This window comes from Marmota flaviventris, chromosome 11 (genome assembly GCF_047511675.1).
Source record: "Marmota flaviventris isolate mMarFla1 chromosome 11, mMarFla1.hap1, whole genome shotgun sequence".
In the NCBI taxonomy this organism is placed as follows: Eukaryota; Metazoa; Chordata; class Mammalia; order Rodentia; family Sciuridae; genus Marmota; species Marmota flaviventris.
In genome coordinates, this window is record NC_092508.1 from 78,190,485 (window position 1) to 78,212,773 (window position 22,289).

Sequence of the window (22,289 nt, forward strand, 5' to 3'; positions counted from 1 at the left end):
GGCAGTTGATAATTGCCATTTTGACTGAAGTGAGATGGAATCTCCATTGAGTGATTATGCATTTACTTCTCTTTGGATGAGTTTTTGCAGAGGCTTTCCCCTGCAGGGAGAGGCTTGCCCCTGTCTGGTGCTAAGGCATGCCCATTTCTGTGGTTCACAGTAGCAAGTCTATTTGCTTGGTTGACTCCTGATATTTTATTTTATTATTTCTTTTGTTTCTCATCTTGTTCATAATTTAACCAGGAAAGGGTTATTTGTTATCTACATGTATAGAAAAAAGTCTACAAAGAGGGCTGGGGATATAGCTCAGTTGGCAAAGTGCTTGCCTTGCATGCATAAGACCCTGGGTTCAAATCCTGGCACCCCCCCCCCCTCCAAAAAAAAGGAAGTCTACAAAGATATATCATGATTTTAAAAGGGACTGGTTGATGTTTTTTTCTTATTTTTTTGAATTCATAAAATATGTAATTAAGACATAATTAAGATGGATACAGTGCCATATTCCTGTATTCTCAGCTACTCAGGAGATTGAGGCAAGAGGATTGCAAGTTCCAGGCCAGTATGGGAAACTTTGACCTATGCCAAAATAAAATAAAAAGGGCTGGGAATGTAGTAGCTTAGTAGAAAAACACCTCTAGTTCAATCCTCAGTACAGGGGAGTGGGGTGGGGTGGGGAAGCATTTAAAACCTTTAAAAAATATAATCAGGTCTGATTTTCCATGTAGAATTCTTCTCTTTACAGGAAATAAGCTGGACCTGATATTCTTCTACCTTTATAATTGGTACTTGGGTCTAAAACTTAAAAGAGGCAAGAATATATTACTTTTCCAATATTATGGATTTGCCATTTCATCATGTTAAAATAATATGTGTTTTTGCATTCTGTCCATAGTGTTAGGCCATTTGCATGGTTTTTTAAAAAGTGAGTTCCAACATTTAACTGAAGTTAACTGATTTCTCTTTCCTTCTTGGAAAATAGAGCTGTTCTCTAAGCTTCTTTTTCTTTTTAAAATTGGATACCAATATGTAGAAAAATGAAAGTAGATCCCTATCTGTCACCCTGCACAAAACTCAAATTGAAATGGATAGAAGACTTAGGAATTAGACCAGAAACCTTACAAGTGCTAGAAGAAATCATAAGTTCAACACTCCCTTATATGTGTTGGCACCGACTTCCTTAACAAGACCCCCAAAGCACAAATAAAACCAGGAATTAATAAGTGAGATACCATCAAGCTAAAAAACTTCTGCACAGCAAGGAAAACAATTAAGAGCATGAAGAGAGAGCTTACAGAATGGAAGAAAATCTTGGCCAGCTACTCCTCCAATAGGGGATTGATATTCGTTATAAAAAGAACTCAAAAAACTTAACACCAAAATATATATAACCTAATCAATAAATGGGCAAAAAATTAAACAGAAACTTCTCAAAAGAAGAAACACAAATGGCCATCAAATATATGAAAAAATATTCAACATCTCTAGTAATCAGGGAAATGCAAATCAAAGCTATGCTTAAGATTTCATCTCACTCCAGTCTGAATGGCATTGATAAAGAACATAAACAATAATAAATGCTGATGAGGTTGTGGGGGAAAAGGTATACTTGATGGGATGATGGACTAATACAACCACTCTGGAAAGCAGTATGAAAATTCCTCAAAAAACTAGGGCTGGGGACTGGGGTTGTGGCTCAGTGGTAGAGCCACTTGTCTTGCATGCGTGAGGCACTGAGTTTGATCCTTAGCACCACATAAATAAATAAAATGAAGATATTGTGCCCATCTACAACTAAAAAAAAAAAATCTTAAAAAAAAGAAATGGCAAGACTTGATTTAAAAAAAAAAAATTAGGGATGGAACCACCATATGACCCAGCCATCCCACTCCTTGATATTTTCCCAAATGATCTAAAATTGGCATACTATAGCAATACAGCCACTTCAATGTTTATAGCAGCACAATTCACAATAGCTAAATTATGGAATCAACTCAGATGTCCATCAGTAGATAAATGGATTAAGAAATGGTGATGTGTGTGTATGTGTGTATAGTTTCTACTTAGCCATAAAAAGAATGAAATTATGGCATTTGTTGGTAAATGGATGGAAATGGAGAATAACATGCTTAGTGAAATAAGCCAAGCTAAAAACTAAACTCAAGGGTCAAATGTTTTCTTTCATATGCGGAAGCTAGGGTAAAATAAAGTGGGGGGGAGGGAAGAATAGGATAACAAAGGGAAGATCAATATTGTAGAAGGGGGAGATGGAAAGGCAGAGCAGAGGGGAAGCAATGCAGAATGAATTCTTTTTTTTTTTTTTTTTTTTGAGAGAGAGAATTTTTTAATATTTATTTTTTAGTTTTTCGGCGGACACAACATCTTTGTTTGTATGTGGTGCTGAGGATCGAACCCGGGCCGCACGCATGCCAGGCGAGCGCGCTACTGCTTGAGCCACCTCCCCAGCCCGCAGAATGAATTCTTAAAAAATCATGTGTATATATATAAATATACCACAGGGAACTTCACTTTTATGCATAGGTAGAAAGAACCAATCAAATATAAATTAATAGTTAATAGACAAGTGAAAGGGCGTCTAGTAGAGTAGAGGAAGGAGAATGGGAGAAGGGAGGGAAAAGAAACAGTGGGATCATGAACTGAAATCAAATTTAGTGCATATATGAATTTGTCAGGATGAACCCAGCTACTATGTATAACTATAAAGCTCTAATAAAAAAATTTTTCCTTGCCATAAAAAAGAACATTATTCTGGATTCATATATTCTTCCTATGTATTTGTGTGTGTGTGTGTGTGTAGGTTTTACTGTGTTTGAAATTACAGGATATATTAGTTTAGAGGGGAAAATGCATATATATATTATTTTTTTTCTTTGTAGTGCTGGGATGGAACCCAGGGCCTCAGGTGCACCTCTGTACTCCCAGCACATAAAATTCTTTAGGGTGTTACCATATATATGTGTCTGTGTCTGTATATCTCTTAATTGTTGTTTGCTTTTTGGTATTGGAGGTTGAACCCGGTGATGCTCTACCACTGAGCTATATTTATATTCTTAGCCTTGTTATTTATTTATTTTTTTGAGGGTTTCACTAAGTTGTGGAGACTAGCCTCAAACTTGTGATCCTCCTGCCTCAGCCTTTCATGACATTGGGATTGCCACCTATATGCCGCTGGGCCTGGCTACTTTTTAATATCATTATCCAAAATAATTGCATGAATTCATATTGAAATTTTATAAGATTCAGTACAGTGAAAATACAATGATTCAGTCATATTCTAATCATTTTTTTAACAGTTTGCTGTTTAATTTTTACTTTGATCGTGAAATGTATCACACTACAAAAAAGATTTTGAGAACAAAATAAAGAACTTCTAGATGTACACTGTCAAATTAATATACAGAAGCCACTGTGTAATCTATTTTTGATCCCCCCTCTAGTTTAATGTTTAACATTCTTATGCATGTTTACTCTTTTAACTATCTTTGTGTGTTTCTGTAAAAATGCAGGGTATATCTGGTGTGGTGGCACATACTGGTAATCCCAGCAGCTTGGAGGCTGAGGCAGGAGGACCACAAGTTTGAGGCTAGCCTCAACAGTTTAGTGAGACCCTGACTCAAAATAAAAAATAAAAAGGTCTTTGGATATAGCTCATTGATAGAGTGCCTCTGGGTTCAATTCCCAACTACCCCCCCACCACCAAATAAAAATATAAATGTTTTGAATATTTTAAAACTTTAGGGAAAATATTCATATATTACTTATACTTCTGGTAATGTAAAATATTATAGATACTTTGAAACACCATTTGCCATATCCTTAAAAAATTAAATAATTAACCATATGACCCAGCAGGGCTGTGTCAAAGAGAATGGAACATATGCCCACACAAGAACTTATACATGAATGTTCATAGCAGCAGTATTATTTATTTATATTAGCCAAAAAGTTTAAAAGAAAAAGCAAACCAAGGTGTTCATAAACTGTTGATTGGATGAATAAAATGTGCTATATCTATTCAATGGAATATTATGCAACAATAAAAGACATATTGATACATGATACAACATGTATGAACTTTGAAAATATGCTATAAAACAAGCCTGTTACACAAGAATATACATGATACATGGTTTTCTTTTCTTTTTCTTTGTGGTGCTGGGGATTGAACCCATGGCCTTGTGCATGTGATGCGAGCATTCTGCCAACTGAGCTATATCCCCAGCCCCCGATACATAATTTTCTTCATGTGAAAAGTCCCAAATAGGTGAATGTGTAGGGACGGAAAGTTGATATGGAAGAGAATGAACACTGACTGCCAGTGGGTGCAGATTTTTTTTTGGGGGGGGGGTGATGAAATGTTTTATAATTATTAGTGATGGTTGCACAGATCTGTGTACTGAAAACATTGAACTGTACACTTTAAATGTGTGGATTGTATTGGTATGTGAGTTAAAGCTGTTTTTAAAAGTTCACGTGAATGTTAGAAATTCTTCAGTGATTAACTTTTTTTGACTTCTCATTATAAGCTAATGCTATTTATTATGAGCCCAAGCAAGTCATTGTATTGTGATATTCATGCATTTTTGCACATTTCATTTTGCATATCATTTTTACATTCCATTGCATGACTTTACTGTATTTCATTAATCTGTTTTGTTTTGCTATTGAAAATGATTCAGTGAACAGTTTAATAAATATTTCCTTATGATGATACATTTTTAAAGCTTTCTCCCAATTTAGAATTTGACAGGAATATTGATGATGCATAATTTATTTAGTTGTTTAGGAGGCATTTTACTATCAGTAAAATATACCATACCTGAGAATATTTAATTATATAATTCTAAAATTGAAGTTAGTAGAAGTACTCTATCTTCTGAAGTTTTTCTGTAGTTTTTTTTTTCTTGGCAAGAGAAGAGGTAGGGCTTCTTAACTATTGTGCCTTTATTGGTTTTTAGTGTTTTGTAACACAAAATTATACACTAATTATCATGTATGTTAATATATCTTAGAAAAAGCCACAAATGAGTACAACACCACGGAAGATTGGAGTCTTATTATGGACATATGTGACAAAGTTGGAACCACTCCTAATGGGTAAGATACTCAGTAAACATTTAGGAGCTTAATTAACCTGTGTATCTTCATGATGCAACTTTGAAAGTGAATCGAGGTTTTAGTTTTAACAAAATTATTTAACTTAACTGTTATTGAAACTGTTTAATTTTGAGAGATAAAGTAGAGAGAGCCAGTAGGCTGGGTTTATGAGATTAACCTTATCCTGAAAGAGCAAATGGAAAAGAGTTCAACTGAAAACTTGAGCTATGTTGGCATAGGTAATTAAAGGTTTGACACAATAGGGACACATGTTATAAAAATGAATAGATTAGTTACTGGGGGAATTTCCCTATACTTAGACATATATGAGAGTCTTTCCATAGTAAAAAGGTAAATAGGTCTTTTGATGAAAAAGGTGAATGTAAGAAAAGAATGCTGCTGGGCGTGGTAGCCCACGCTTGTAATCCTAGTGATTCAAAAGACTGAGGCAGGAGGATTGCAAGTTTGATCCCAGCCTCAGCAATTTAGCAAGACTCTCAGTAATCTAGGGAGACTCTGCCTCAAAATAAAAAATAAGAAGGACTGGGGATGTAACTTGGTGGCAAAACACCCCTGGGTTCAGTTCCCCAGTACCAAAAAAACTCCAAAATTTAGAGTGCTTTTCAGGAAGGTATGGTAATTATGCACAGCTGATTATACACTAAAAGTGTAGAAATTGTGAAAGCATTTTTTTTAACATTAAACTCTTTTAATTTTTTTTTTCTTTTTTGTAGTACTGAGGCCTCACATATACTAGAAAGTGCTGTAATGCTAAGCTACTCCCCCAGCCCTTTTTAAATTATATTTTAGGACAGGGTCTTAACCAAGTTGCTCATCTGGCTACAAACTTATGATCTTTCTGCCTTCTGAGTAAATTCCAGGTGTACACCACTGTGCCTGACAACAATATTCAGCTTTTTCATGTGAACCTTTTAAGAATGTACATTGGCACTGGGGATGTGGCTCAAGCGGTAGGCTCGCCTGGCATGCGTGCAGCCCGGGTTCGATCCTCAGCACCACATACAAACAAAGATTTTGTGTCCGCCGAAAACTAAAATATAAATATTAAAATTCTCTCTCTCTCTCTCTGTCTCTCTTTAAAAAAAAAAAGAATGTACATTGTACTAATTCTTTTCAAGAGAAGAACTTGCTGTTTGAAAGCTCTTTGTCTTGAAGAAATGAAGAGAGAATTAGTATGATATGGTTCTCTTGTGTTGACTGACATTTTTTGGAATGATTTGTCTCTTGATTTGGGGCTATATAATGTTTACAACAATTTTTTTTTTTTAAGATCTACAAGTTTGTTAGCAAAAGATTGTGTAAAATCATAAATTTATAGACTTATTCCTTAACAAAGTAAAGTTACTGGGATTTATTTTTAAAGTTATTTGCTTGAAAATTTCTTATATTTTTTAATGTTGGAGTTAAAATTGTCAAAAAATACTTTCTCCATTTTTTTCTTAGAGCAAAGGATTGCCTAAAAGCCATCATGAAAAGGGTAAATCATAAGGTTCCTCATGTTGCTCTGCAGGCATTAACTGTGAGTAAAAATCATGTTATTTGACTAAATTATGAAAATGACGTTTATTTCAATAAGGAAGATAATATTTCAACATTTATATATGAATTTTTATTTTAATTAATAGCTTCTTGGGGCTTGTGTGGCAAACTGTGGAAAGATATTTCATTTAGAAGTGTGTTCCCGTGATTTTGCAACAGAAGTACGTGCTGTGATAAAAAATAAGGTAAATTTTAAAAAGAGAAGAAATTTAAGTCATTAAAAATATATATGTTCGTTATTTTAATTATATATAATAATGTATTATAAATTTAAATAAATATTTTAGATAAATTGAAAAGAAGCTTCTTGTTAGAAATTTGATTTTAAAAAAATTTATAGCACTAAAATCTTTTTTCTCCCTAAGGAATTTATGTTGTTAATTTAGCTAATCTTTGAGATCTAGTAAGTAGTCACTGCTTTAACCTTTTTGGATAGTGTGTCTTGTTTAATGTTCCTCACCACTTTTGGAAGTTAGATTCTCTTTTTCCAGTTTTATACATGCAGAAACTGAGGCTTAAAGGGAAGTAACTTTCTATGGTCATGTAGCTATTAAGTGGCAAGCCAAGATTTAGATCTAGGTTTCTGTGACTCTAGATTCCTACCTCTAACTACCATTCTATGTTGACTCCCATCAGCATTGGTGAGCAAAGGGGATCTTTGGAGGGGGCCCTCATAAGGTTGTTACCAATTTCTTTGAGACAGACACTTAGAAGCACCATTCTCATGTTTTTAGTGGTAAAAATCCCAGAAATTTAGTCAAGTTGATATAAAAATCATAATGTAATATAGAGAATGTTGAAGAAACATAGAGGGTATAGCCTTGGAATATGAGGGATTTATTAGTCATCCAAGACTTAGAAATTAATGTTCCAGAAAGGTGATTTTACATGGAACAACTCTATCTTACAGTCTAAACAGGCATCTATCAATTATTCACACCAGGTATTGCCAGATTTTTGTTGATGTTCATATAATTAAAGAGAATTTTGGTGAGAATTCTGTTAGTTAAATAATTTTGGTATTTATTGTAACTACAGTGGGTTTTTCACCCCCTCCCCCTTTCTTTAAAAGGCTCATCCTAAAGTATGTGAAAAACTGAAATCTTTAATGGTGGAATGGTCAGAAGAATTTCAGAAGGATCCCCAGTTTAGTCTCATATCTGCAACTATTAAGTCTATGAAAGAAGAAGGAATTACTTTTCCTTCGGCAGGTTCTCAGGTGAGAGATTCATTCAGATTCATGATTGGCCTATACTAGTTTGAAGTATTAATTTTGTATGAAAGATTATAGGCAAGAGATGTCTTTTTAAAAATTTTTAAAAATATTTTTAGTTGTAGATGGACACAATACCTTTATTTTGTTTATTTAGTTTTTTTTTTATGTGCTGCTAGAGATTGAACCCAGTACCTCATGCATGCTAGGCAAGTGCTGTAACACTGAGCCACAACCCCAGCCCTAGGCAAGGGATGTCTTGATCATCATTTCCCACCTCCATTCTTGAAGTGACAATCTAACATAGTGCCTTACATTTAGTAGACATTCTAATTGTTCAGTGTTTTTCCTCTATATTGGAACTTTGGAAAGTGGATCTATAAAATTAGAAATTTTGGCATGGGGGAGCTAGGGAATAGTAGGATGGCGGGAAGAGGAGACAGGAATAATGACTCATGGAGTGGGCTAGTTCTTCAAGTTTGTGGGAAACCATTGTCTGAGTGCTTTGCTGTCAGTGTCTTTTTTCCCTCCAGTTAATATTAAGCTGTGGGCTAGAGAAAGAAACTAAGGAGGAGAATACTATATTTTCTTTTGTTTTAGATTTTAAGAGACAAAGCAGCTTTAGGTTTAGCCGCTTAGACCTAAAGATACAGGGTTGAGTTTTGAGACAGATACCTTATAAGTAATAAAAAGCAACTGTTGTGCCCTTTCTATATATTGTTCTCAAAAATTGGTGTTAAAGAACTAGTTAATAGTACTGGGAAGGTGGCTCAGTGGTAGAATGCTTGCCTAGCACTGGGAAAAAAGAAAACTGATTGGTGGTTCATAGTCCTGGATATCTGTCTTTACATGCCATTAAATTTAAGCATTACCTTCTTTATTCTGCTATAGTGGAAAGCCACCATCATCAACTAGTTGAAGAGGACTTCAGATGTATTCCTAGAACTGTACCTGTTTTCTCTGTCCCCTTCAGTATTTATGACTTCTTGTTGGTATCTCTTCTGTAGCTCTATGCCAATAGCAGTAGAGCACCTCTCATTGAAGAAGAGATCTCAGTTGAAATCAGGAAGTGTAATCAGGAAAGACTCACATTTATTCATTCTATAAATTTTTAAGTACTTTCTTTATGCCAAGTTCTGTGTTATATACCAAAAAAAAGTAAGCCAGTGTGTGCCCTTTGTGCACTTATAATTTTTTTCTTGAAAACTCTGATGTTTTAGTATTTGAAAACAGTTACTTAAAATTGTCATAAAGTGCTTGACTTTTAAATGAAACTCAAGTTATATCAGTATTTTTTAAAATTAGCATTTGCAAGTAATTATAGTGCTTGTGTTTCCTTTGAAAAGATACTTACATTCATTTTACTCATACATTTACAGACTGTATCAGCTGCTGCCAAGAATGGAACATCATTGAACAAAAACAAAGAAGATGAAGACATAGCTAAAGGTAAAATGATCAAGCATGTATAATTTAGCATCAATTAAAATATCCTCACCTGAAAATTTTAATGAAATAAAAATTATAATAAAACTAGGTGTGCTTTTAGTTGAGGTAGCTCAAATATAAAAATCAGTAGGGTCTTAAGTAAAGGGGAAAAAAATGACAGGATGGATTTAATTCATTTTCCTTTTCAGTAATTTGTATTTAATGTCCTACCTTTGGAGAGATTACATTTCACCTTTTCTGTAATGCCAAAGTTATGAGTCAAACACAGAAATATGTTCACGGTTTGTCCTATATGGAAAGTTACCCATATTATAATGTCACAATCTGTTTGCTATAAAAATAATAGCTGCTGTATATGACAGACTGTGATAATAAGGAATGAGCAAAAACTATTTTAAAAATGTCGTGTTTCCCTGCCCCACAGAAAATTAACTGTTTAGCATTTAATTGGGCAAATAAAATATTCATTTGATTTATTGTTAACTATCTTATCTGATATTTCTTTTTAAACTTTTTTAAAAATCAGAATTAATCCTTGCTATCTTATGTTTTCTTTTTTTGCATTTTAATTTTTCAAACCAGCTATTGAATTATCTTTGCAAGAGCAGAAACTACAACACACAGAGACAAAATCTTTATATCCATCTGCAGAAATTCAGTTAAATAATAAGGTTGCACGAAAAGTGAGAGCTTTATACGATTTTGAAGCTGTTGAGGACAATGAACTCACCTTTAAACATGGTGAAATCATTATTGTTTTGGATGACAGGTATGTTTTAAATATTTATCTATGGAATTTTCTGAAGTTTTGAAGCACAGTGTTCTTAACTGAGAATCCTGAATATTCAGTTTCTTGATTTTTGGTGTATTTAAATCATAACAGAACATTTTCAACACCTTGCTTTTTTTTTTTTTTTTAGGTAAATGTTAGACAAGATGTTAGTTTCTTGTTTTGTTGTTAAATTTACTAGTAAAGTATTCTTTATCTCTTATATGAATGATGTGTTGATATTGTTGACTAGCACAGTTAAGAAATGAATATTCAGTCATCTGAATGCATTTGCCTTGGTATTTGTATATTACAAAATTATTGGCAGCAAATCTTTGGGAAGAAATATTACTGCATTATCTTGATCAAAGCAACCACAAGCTATGCTTGGCTCCTCCTCATTCCTTAAATCTACTACTCTTCCCTCCTTATAGGTTCTCTGTAGTTTAAAAGTGTAAGAAAAAAATAGATCGATCTATATTGAGCCTAATTCTTTTTTTTTTTTTTTTTACTTTTAAAAGAAATTGATGAAGTTGGGCACAGTGATGCACACCTATAATCCCAGTAATTCAGGAGCCTGAGGTAGGAGGATAGAAAGTTCAAAGCCAACCTCAGCAACTTAGTGATACCCTGTCTCAAAATAATAAAAAGGGTGCTGGGGATGCAACTCAGTGGTTAAATGTTTCTGGGTTCAATCCCAGTACCAAAAAAAAAAAAAAAGAAAGAAAGAAAGAAATTGATGAATTTAGCAAGTGTGAGACCTGACAGCTTGTTGCTATGAACAGAGATTGCAAATGTATTTCTTAACTGTTATAAATAATTCAGTCAGAATATACTAGTCTAGTATATTTTTAAATGAGTAGATACATAATGGTTTTACTTTGTTGCAGTTAATATTTGAGAAAATGTTATGTTGTAGACTCTTTAATAGGAAACGAATGGGGACTTAGTTCTATTTTCATCAAACCTAGAAAAAAATGGGAATTAAAATTACTATACACAGTTGTATGTAAGGCAAAATGTGATGAATACCATAAAAGGGATACCGTTGGATACTGGAAGAGAGCAGATTTATACTTGGTGCAGGTATCCAGGGAGATGGCTTATCCAGGGGCTCCATTTCAGATGAACCCTGATTGATTTTGAAAAGAAAGGAAAATTTTGCAAGAAATTGAGAACAGGAAAGGGAAGGCCTCATAGGCAGTCAAGGTAGGTAGCACTGTGTTTAGTGAGAAAATAATCTTTTTGCCATCAAATTTGTTTTAAAATAATTATTTGAATTGCAGCACATGATCCCTGAAGGGGAATAAATAGAAATAAAGAGGTGACATGTTCTAAACACTTATAGTCTTTAGGTGCCCATCTTCTCAGTATGTTTAAGTTAGAATAGTTACCAAAGAACTAGGTTTACACATTGATACTTTTATATAACTATAAAATTTAAGACATTTATACATAGAAACAAAACTATAAAATGAATACTTTTTCTGTTTTAAATTTAGAACATTATGTGTACGTAATAAAATTTCTTAAACTGCTGTTTCCAAAGTAAATATAGTACTGCTTAATAGCACAGATATTTTAGCAGATCTGTACTGCCCTGTCCTATGTAATAATCGGTTCTTTTTTTTTTTTTTTTTTCTGTTGAAACTGCTAGGAGTCTTTCATACAGTTTCGGGTGATATTATTTGGCTTTTCTGAGGCATTATATCCCTATTGTAGTCTACTGACCTCCATCAAATAGAGGGGGGTTACATTATTATTCTACACCATTTCTTTTTCACGGACGTCCATTTAAAGCACGAACTTATTAAATAACTTAGACTAATATAATTTTCAGTTGTCTTGTTACTGCAAAAAAGAACTCTTGTAACTGCTAAGAGAATTAAACATGAGGATGATGGAATAGATAGGCGGATTGCTGTCATTTTTATAATAGGATACCCCAGTCTTACAGTTGCCATAGGAATGCTTACTAGTAAATTTGGGTTAAATGTTGTCATTTTATGTGATTGATAATCACTAGCAAAATTCTAAACATAAATGCAGATTGGATGGTACTATTAAATGTCATTCTTCAGTTAAAAAGAAGTCATCCAGATGATCCAGAAAATGATTCTCTTCATTGTTTTTAGATTGCTATGGAGTTGAAAACATAAAATTTTCACATGCAGAACTTCAAGTCCCTTGAAAGTTTATCACTCTTGAGTCTCATTTTAAGAAATACTCAGTTGATTTTAAAAGGCACATATTTCTTATTAACAGAAAGTATACCAAAAAAACCCTTTAATTTTCTACATTTTTAACTGTAACTCATTGCTCCTGTTTTGTTCTTTATGTAAGCATTTCAAATAATCAAGTGGAATTATTGCAGTATGAAAAATGCCATGTTCTGATTAGACCTCTTGTACATTTGGTTCTCTGCCTGGAATGCCCTGTCAAAGAAGACAAAAGCATTTAGAAAAGAAAAAGAAGTTTACTAGCAAGGGAGGTTTGCAAAGGAGTCCAAGTTTTACAAGAATTGGCTCCTCATATTAAAAAATACAAAAGGTATTTTAAGGAAAAGACTCCCCAGAAGATTACCAGGGTTTCTAGCTTTCTATCTGTATGTTTGAGGTAAAAATAACAGTTTTTTTCGCATGATTTTATCCATAAAGGACATAACTGACCTTTATTTATTGCCATTGCAAAACCCTATAGATGAGTTGTTTTCATTAAGTCAATGGCTTATGGGAGAGTGTCAAGTTTTCTCCTTCCTTCCTTCTTTCCTTTCCTTCCTCTTTCCTAAAACTAGATAAGATATCCTTGCATTTTTTTCTTTTGGTTAAGAATGCAAAATTTTTGTTTCTTCATATTTTCTTGTTTATCTGTGTCAGCAGCAGACAGATGCCATTTTTATTTCCATATTCCATAGCCTTAATTTTCTTTTCCTTTTTTTTTTTTTTTTGTATTGGGTATCAAATTCAGGTGCACTTGGCCACTAAGCCATGTCCCCAGCCCTATTTTGTATTTTATTTAGAGACAAAAATCTCACTGCGTTGCTTAGTACTTCACTTTTACTGAAGCTGGATTTAAACTCAGAATTCTCCTGCCTCAGTCTCAAAAGCTGTTGGGATTACAGGTGTGTGCTACCTTGTCCAGCTTTCTTTTCCTTTTGATGAGTAACTACTTAAATCTTCAAAACCTACCCATGTCAGACTATCTTTTCTGAGAAACCTTTAAATCCTTCCCACTTTTAGCTTCCAGTAGAGTTAGGAGTTTCCTTCTCTGTGCTGCTGTAGCTCTCTGGACATATATAACAATATTTCTCATACTATGTGTTTTACATATCTCTCCTACTTAATCAGTTGATTGAAGAAGTGACCCCCTTCTTTGGCTGGGAGGAGGGAGCAGGAGAAAGTAAAGTAAATAACACTCTTAGTTGGTAGGAGAAGTTGAAACACTGGATTTTAAATTTCTTGAGGGCAGAAATAATGTTTTAATTATCTTTGCAACTTCATTGCTTAGCCAGAAAGCACTGTTTAGTCCTTGATAGAATTTCATTAATATTAACTGAATAATCAATTAATTGAACGTAAAGTTTATTCCTTATACTTACATTATTTTTTGCTTAGTTTTGATTTATTCTTCCCTAATACAGAAAGCTCCAAATGTAAAGGACACATTTGAAAATTTCCTTAATCATCTAATGATTTATATGAAATTATAGTACTGAATCACTTTAATTTAGGAATTTAAACTTGAACAATATTTTGTGCCATTAACATTTTATAAAATAAACTCGTAGTCAGTGGAAAGAATATAGAGCCAGATAAAGATTGGAAAGGAATCATCATGCTTTGAGGTGGTTTTTGGTTGTTTTATGTGCTTTTATGCCTCATCAGAGAGTTTGTGGTAGTAGTTGGGAAGAAAGTTGTGATACATTATTAGGACTACTGGTAAGGCTGTCCATACAATTGTTGATAGGTTCAAATAAATCCCATGTATCCATTTCAGAAGTGTGAATTGTCTGGTTTTATCTTTAAAATCCTCTTAAGTTTAGTTTTACTTTTTAGAATGCAAAGCTCAAAGTTTTGATTCCTAAAACCACACACACAATAAAAGATTGTTACTTACAAATACCTGTTTAGTAAGAAACAGGTATTGGGTATTTGTAAATAACAAATTTCTTTGTTAGAAAGAAATAGACAAAATTATTGTTATTTTCAGATACTTTGAATAGAAAGTTCAGTCAATGGGTTGAGTTGTTTTCATTAAAGTCAGTAGCTTATGGGAAAGTGTCAAGTTTTCTCCTTCCTTCCTTCCTTTCCTTCCTCTTTCCTAAAACTGGTAAGAGTTTATCAAGTTTGTTAGATACAACCTCAGTATGCAAAAATCAGTGATATGCTTTAATCCCAATTAGAAAATGTAATAGAAAAGTCATTCTCGATAGTTAAAAAAAAAAAAAAATCAAATGAATGAACTAGGAATGAATAAACCTAAAAAATATGTAAAGTCTTTATGGAGAAATTATAAAATTCTTGGAAAGATAGAAAAGAATATAAGTATTCTTTATTATGTTTATATTTATAAAAGTACAATTGGAGAGAGACATGGTAAACCTTAATATTAGAAAGATTTAGTTTTTCTTATGTTATTGCATAAATTTAGTACATATGCAGTTAAAATTCCTATAGAAATTTTTTCCAGAGTCCTTGAAAAATATTTTAATATAGATATAAACATGTGAAGATGTATAATAAATGAAAAAGAATAACAAGAGTATTTCCCTTGCCAGATATCAAGGTGTATTAATAGGCTTTAATAAACAAATATATAGTAGTTCCCTCTTATGAGGGATATGTTGCAAGCCTCCTCCAGTGGATGCTTGAAACAGGATGGTACTGAACCTTGTATATACTGTGTTTTTTCCTATACATACATTCTTACGAAAAAGTTTAACTTATAAATAAGGCATTGTAAGAGACTGAAAACAATACTAAAATACAACAATTAAAACAAAGTTATAAAAGTAATAAAAATTATGTGAATATGGTCTCTCCAAATATCATATTGTATTATAGATCTTAGCAACCTCAGCATATAATTTTCTTCCTTTGCTTACTTAGAAGGTCAAGAACTTTGGCTGGTGATGTAGCTCAATGGTACAGTGCTTGCCTAGCATGAATTAGTCTCCAGCACTGGGGGAAAAAAAAAAGAGCCACTTTTCACTTAAAGGATGCTTCTTTGTGACTTATTTGAATTGTACTAGCAGTACCATTCTTGTGCTTTGGGTCCATTATTTAATGAAATAAAGATTATTTGAACATGTACTATGGAACATAGCAGTCAATTTGATAACCAAGACAGTTGCTAAGTTTTAACATCAGGGTAGCATATGTAGTGTGGATATGCTAGACAAAGGAATGGCTGACTTTTCAGGGCAGGATGGTGCACCTGAAAAACCTATGAATTTTAAAAACCTATGAATTATCTGCTTCTGGAATTTTCCATCTAATATTTTTGGGTCATGATTGACCTCAAGTAATCTGGAATCACAGACCAACACTGCAAATAAAGGAGGGACTACTTTGTGGACTATTATACAACAGAATGGAATACAGAAATAGGCTCATACACAGAAAGCTATTTTGATAGTATGCTGTTTTTGTATCATAAGTTAGTAGAAAAAAAGTAATGGGCTATTCAGTAAGTTTTGCTGGAATGAATGACTCTTCTTTTGGTACAAAGAAGATAAAATTTGAGCTTCACACAGTACCTAAAATTTTGTTTCAGATAAAGGTGGGAAAGGGGTTAAAAAAAAGCCTAAAACTATTAGATAAAAAACTAAAACTATTAGATATTGGTTCAAGGGTAGATTACTAAATTTTATTACAGGGGGAAAAAAACCCACCATAGAATAAAGAACCATAAACATATACTTAAAGGAAATGATAGCCTTGAGAAGAAATCAGCTTGATTCAGAGAAATAGTTGCTATCCAGGATATGTAAGGAACCCTTACAGATCCATGAAAAAAAGATAACCCTGTGGAAGAAGAAAAATGGACAAAATATATAAATAAAAACATTTTACAGAAGAAGCCATCTCAAATAGTCACCAAACACAAGTGGAAATAAGTACAATGGAATATGATTTTCTCTCCTGATAGCAAGTGTAAACTTAAATATTTACCATATATGGGATTGGGGGGACAGTAATGGGAGGAAGAAGGTAAACTTCCACAACTACTATGGGGAACATTTGACAATGACTAATAAAATTGAAAATGGTTATATCTCATGGCCCAGCAAGTCCATTGTTGTCATTTTGTTTTGTATTTTGTTTTAAAGATACAGTCTCACTGTGTTGCTCAGGCTGGCCTCAAATTCCTGGGCTCAGGCTGTCTTCCACCTCTGCCTCTCCAGTAGTTGAGCACGAAAGGTGGACCCTATTATGTATGCCCAGCTTGCAAATCCATGCTTCAGTAAGCCTAGAAAAACTGTCGGATTGTGCCCTCTAATTCAGGATAATCATGACCCCAATCTTTATGTTGAAAGACTAGGAACAAATAAATGTGCATTTATACAGAAATACAGCATGTTCTTATAATCAAACTTTAAAATAAATAAGCAAGTATTAGTATATAAAATTAAAAAGATCTATAAGCATTAGCTAGCTGTCTTCTATGTTTGTCAGTTGAGTGTAAATATATGCAAAAGAATGAAAAATAGACTGTCAGGAAGTTACATACCAGCTTTATGTTGATGGTGTGGTAAGAAGGATGTGAGGTTGGGACTTAGGGTCACTGATAGAGAGAACTTTATTGTTATCTGTGTTTTATGTTTTTTAAAAAGCCCAGTATGATATATGGCCAATTGCTAATTAGTTCTAAATTTAGAAATAAGGATATGTATTTTTTTTTTATTTGTACCTTTTAATATCTTTTAAAAAGAACAACTTTTAAGTATAGCTGAATGTGAATTGATTTTCAAAATAGGATAAATTTGATTTTTTTTTTAATCTCTCAACATTACAGTTTGAAAATGTTAAAGAAAAATGACATTTTTTTTCATTTTATTTTCAGTGATGCCAATTGGTGGAAAGGAGAAAATCACAGAGGAATAGGTCTTTTCCCATCTAATTTTGTAACAACTAATTTAAACATGGAGTCTGAGGCAGGTAAGTTAAATTTTAGAGAAGATTAAATCTACAAAGTTGTTTTGCTTAAATTTTTTGATTGGCATCTAATTTGTTTTCTGTCATTTATTTATAGACATTATAATTTAACCTACTTCTTTAGGGATTAATTTAGACTCTTCTCATATTTTAAATCTCTGAGACTTAATATATTTAGTGACCATGTACATAAATATTTAAATCAACCTATAGTATAAGAGGCAGTTTGGTGTCTGTCCTTTACAAAGAATGTTGTTATTCTTTACTGAGACATAGTGAAAGGGATAACTGGGGGCGTAAGGGGGCATACCTTGTTGACAAGAGCCAAGTGTGATTACAGGAGTTAGATTTTAGACTTTACCTCACCTCAGTTTGATCCTAGAAAACTCAGGCAAGAATAAAGTAATGTAATGAAGTCACTGAAGTTCCCCAGTTCAGTTCTTCTGAACACCACTCCATTCTGTAGCCACACACTGGTCCCCCTCAGCCACTGTCAGCCATGTTGAGAAAGCATGCCATTTGTTATACAGGCAGGGAGGCAGGAGATCTCAGTTATTCAGAACAGCTCGTAATAATGCTAATTGTGATACCTAGAAGTAAAATAGTTAACAGATTTTGAACAGTAATTATTTTATCAACATTGTGCTAAATCTTTTGTGCTGTTTCACTTAATTCTAAAGATTCTGGGTGATAGATTGTGTGTTGCCCTGTTTACTGATAGGAATCTGAAGCAGAGGTGTAACGTGTCTAATAACTGATAGAGCCAGAATTCAAAACTTGACTTACTAAGGGATATATCAGTGCTTATCCTTACCAGTTCTAAAGAAAGAACTTAAAATGAAAGCTTTGTACATTGTGTGTACTATTATCTTTTTGTGTAGAGTGATGCATTCAGAAAAATCAAGTTCTGAGAGGTGGATATTCATTCATTTGAAGACTGGGTTCTTTGCCACTAGTTACTGTTTTATTCTTCTAGTCTGACTCTTTTTAGTAAACAGGAATATTGAACATTTTTTTAAATTAGATCTTTATAGTTATACATAGTAGTTGGATTTGAGGACATTTTTTAATTAAACAATACTTAAGGGATCCTATATAGTGATTTCCCCTTATCATGATCTGGAGAGATTGAACTACAATCTTGAAAGTAAAACACATTCTTGGTTTTCAGTATGTCCTTGTGTTATGCTGAGCTCTGTTCTTTAGGACATAATTGAAAGTTTGCCAGATACTTGAATTAAGCAATAACCATTAATTAAGATTTTAAAATCCTTTGGTTACACACATTTTTTGTTTGTGTTTGTGTGGTACTGGGGATTGAAGCCAGAACTTTATACATGCTGGACAAATGCTCTTCACTGAGCTACATCTCCAGTCCTTTTATTATATTTTTTTAAAATATTTTTTTAGTTGTCAATGGATCTTTTATCTATCTATATATTTATCTATTTATTTTTATGTAGTGCTAAGGATCGAACCCAGGGCCTCACACATACCAGGCAAGCACTCTACCACTGAGCCACAACTCCAGCCCTATTTTATTTTGAGACAGGGTTTCACTAAGTTGCCCAGACTGGCCCCAACAGTCTTCTGAGTAGCTGGGATTATAGGCCTGTGCCACCATGCCCAGTTGGTTATACAGATTTTTGTTGTAATTTTTTGTTTTATTAAAATTTAGAATATTCTGGCAACTTCCTTCCTTCCTTCCCTCCTTCCAATTGAATTCAGGGGCACTTTACCACTGAGCTAAGTCCCTGACCCTTTTTATCTTTTTAAAAATATTGATTATTTTTAAATTTATCTGTCTGTTTACTACTTTTGGGTACCAGGGATTGAACTTGGGGGCACTCAACCACTGAGCCACATCCCAAGCCTGATTCTGTATTTTATTTAGAGGTAGAGTCTCTTGAAGTTGCTTAGCACCTCACCATTGCTGAGGCTGGTTTTGAACTTGCGATCCTCCTGCCTCAGCCTCCTGAGCCATTGGGATTATAGGCGGGCGCAGTGGTGTTCCTGGCCCCCCCTTTTTAAAAAAATATTTATTTTTTAGTCATAGGTGGATATAATATTTTATTTTTTTATGTGGTGCTAAGGATCAAACCTAGTGCCTCACACATGCTAGGTGAGCGCTCTACCTCTGAGCCACAACCCCAGCACTCCTGGCCTTTTTTAAAAACTTTTTTAAAACAGGGCCTTGCAATCCTCCTGCCTCAGTCTCCCTAGTTGCTGTGATTACAAGCATGCACCACCATGCCTGGCTTGTAAATTATCTTTTATCTGTCTTTTTATGAAAGAATATTTTGTTGAACTGGGAATGCAGTTTAGTGGTAAAGTGCTGACCTAGTGTGCACAAGGCCCTGGGGTTGGAACCTAGCACCACACACACAAAAAATATTTTTTCATTTTGTGTTGTTTCAACTATTATCAGAGTATCAAAATTAGGTTAAAATCAGGTCTTGTTTTGTTTATATAGGAAAAAACAGTTTTTCTTTGATAGAGGGGCACTATAGATGTAACTATGAAATTAAGTATTAGGATAATAATCTACTCTCTTGTTTATTTAGTTACCCCATTGGTAACACTCAGTTTTTAGGAAAACACACACTAATAATGCTTATTTGCTTCCCTTAATGTAAGTTCCATAAGTACAGGATTCTTGTCTATTTTATCTACTATGTGTAAATGCCTAAAGTGATGCTTGGCACATAATAAGAGCTAAATTAATATTTATAATATGAATGTATATAATCACATTATGATATGAACATAAGTAATAACATTGATTATGAAATGGGATAACTAAAGAATTTTTAATTTTTTTATTATGGATATCATAGGCCACTTCTAAATTAATGACTAGATATCAAAGTAAATGCTATAGAACTTAAAGTTTACTTTGTTTCCATTGCAGCTGTGGACAAATTGAATGTAATTGATGATGATGTGGAGGAAATTAAGAAATCAGAGCCCGAGCCTATTTATATTGATGAGGTAGAGTCCTTCTTTTGTTTTAATAGTTAAACTATCAAGACTTTTCAATTGTATTATCTTTGAGATTGCTTGGGAAGAGTAATTTTGTATTCACTGAAGTTAAAACTTCTTTGACTTTTTATTAGGATAAGATGGATAGAGCCCTGCAGGTACTCCAAAGTATAGATCCAGCAGATTCAAAACCAGATTCCCAAGACCTTTTGGATTTGGAAGGTACTTAGTGAATATTGAGATTACTTTAATAATGTTTATTATTTTAGCTACTCATAATATTATGAGTTTCTTCTGCCTTGAGATTAGAAATCCAAGGTGGAGAACAGACTAGTGCAGTAAAATAGTAAAAGTATCATTTGAAAGATGTTGCTGTTCCTTCATATCCTTTTTAAGAAGGAGATCTTGGTATTTCTGTAAGCCCATTGGTGAAATTGGAGTTTTGGTGTCCAAAGGACAGAATTAGAAATAAAAGCCTATTAAATTAATTTAACCAAAAAGTTTAAAAGTCTTAATTTAAAGGTGACTCTAAAGGTCCACATGTGCATGTTCAATGTTAACTTTGAAAGGTAGATATTTGATGCATGCTAATGTGTCCTTTAGTTTGTAAGTAAAGCAATTAAAACAAATTTTTTTTCATGCTTTTCTAAAGTCTTTTGTGAGAAAAATGTCTATAATAAATGAATAAATCTTAAATCTTTTTATAGATGAAAAACTGATTATGGGTATAGAATATTTTATCTGTGTTTAGATTTGGAAATATATAAAATTTTTAAATTTTGAAATGCCTTAAATAAAAGTGTTCATTTTTAATCTGCACATGGTAGTTACATATTTTATATTATAGCTTAAGTTTGTTTTATGTAGTTAATTTGTTTTCTAGATAACTTTTGGGGATGATTTCAAATGTCATAGTCTGTAAACTTAGTTAATAGGAACATGATGAGATTTTTATTTTAATTTTGATCTTGCCTTTGATTACATGATAGAAATATGTAATAGCATTGGTGCTGAATAGTATTAACAGTCAATCTTTTATAGTCCCTTTTCTAGCAAAAAGTTAATTCTCAGTGTATTATGGATGGTGTTGTATTTTTAAAAATTGTTGAAATTGGCTTAAACTGAAATTCTTACAGTTTTAAGCATTTTTGTATTTACAGATATCTGTCAACAGATGGGTCCAATGATAGATGAAAAACTTGAAGAGATTGATAGGTGAGATTTTTCATGCAAACAATGATAAGTAGAGTTTTTATAGGTTTACTTGTTTGGGCACGCTTAGAACTAGTGATAGTTTTGGGCAAACTGTATTATCTGTTGCAATTATTTTATAGACTCCAGAAGCTAATAGCAAGGAGGTGCTTTTCATTTTGGTAACAGTTTTTTTCATGGCAGTATGAATAGTATACATAAAATCCTGGACTCTTGTTCTTATCATTCCATTTTTTTACTTGGGCTGGAATTGAGGGGATATTGAGCAATGAAGAATAAAGTGAATAAAGAACAAGATGAACAGGAATCTTAGGCAAATATCATTAATATCATTATGTGAAACGTAGTTTCAAGTGAAATTTTCCTGATTTGGGAAGCTAATCCAAAGCAACAATTTTTTTCTTCTTTTTCTCTTCCTATGTTCCTGTGTTTCTGTTGTCCTTCTAATTTTGTTATCCCAGCTAGTTTTACTGTTCCTAGAAATAGCAGCAGCACTGGAGGATGGGCTATCAGAGTTGTAAGCTTTTAACTTGGTTCTGATATCTGTTATTCTTCCGAGTTTTCTCTCTGAAGTTAGAGGAAGAAGCTATAGTAGAGGAAAGGCAGGAGATTAGACCTTCTTATTCTATTGTCATCCTTTCTAGCCCTACACAAGCTAAGTGAACGGGCTACTGCTGAATTATATCTCTAGCCTTAGCCTCTCTTTATTGAAATGCTATGTAAACAACACAAGAAGAAAGGGATCAAGTGGGACCAAAGTGTGAAGGAGAACAGAAAGTACTTTACTTTTTTCCTGTCTCTACAGAGAAGTACCTTCAGCAAGGCTTTCCAG

The 22,289-nt window shown here is 33.3% G+C and overlaps 1 protein-coding gene across 4 annotated transcripts in view; it reads left to right on the forward strand.

Annotated features, from left to right (window-relative positions):
- The window catches only part of Stam2 (signal transducing adaptor molecule 2), a 57,093-nt gene that overhangs the window by 17,988 nt on the left and 16,816 nt on the right, over positions 1 to 22,289 (forward strand). For 3 of the 4 annotated variants that reach the window (XM_071619177.1, XM_027937990.2, XM_071619175.1), the window contains 10 exons: positions 5,031 to 5,115; positions 6,580 to 6,655; positions 6,762 to 6,860; positions 7,748 to 7,894; positions 9,268 to 9,337; positions 9,920 to 10,106; positions 17,172 to 17,266; positions 20,175 to 20,254; positions 20,380 to 20,467; positions 21,406 to 21,460. In XM_071619177.1, coding sequence (XP_071475278.1) covers positions 5,031 to 5,115; positions 6,580 to 6,655; positions 6,762 to 6,860; positions 7,748 to 7,894; positions 9,268 to 9,337; positions 9,920 to 10,106; positions 17,172 to 17,266; positions 20,175 to 20,254; positions 20,380 to 20,467; positions 21,406 to 21,460 — 982 coding nt within the window. The remainder of the gene's footprint in view (positions 1 to 5,030; positions 5,116 to 6,579; positions 6,656 to 6,761; positions 6,861 to 7,747; positions 7,895 to 9,267; positions 9,338 to 9,919; positions 10,107 to 17,171; positions 17,267 to 20,174; positions 20,255 to 20,379; positions 20,468 to 21,405; positions 21,461 to 22,289) is intronic. The other variant, XM_071619176.1, reaches the window with a different exon arrangement.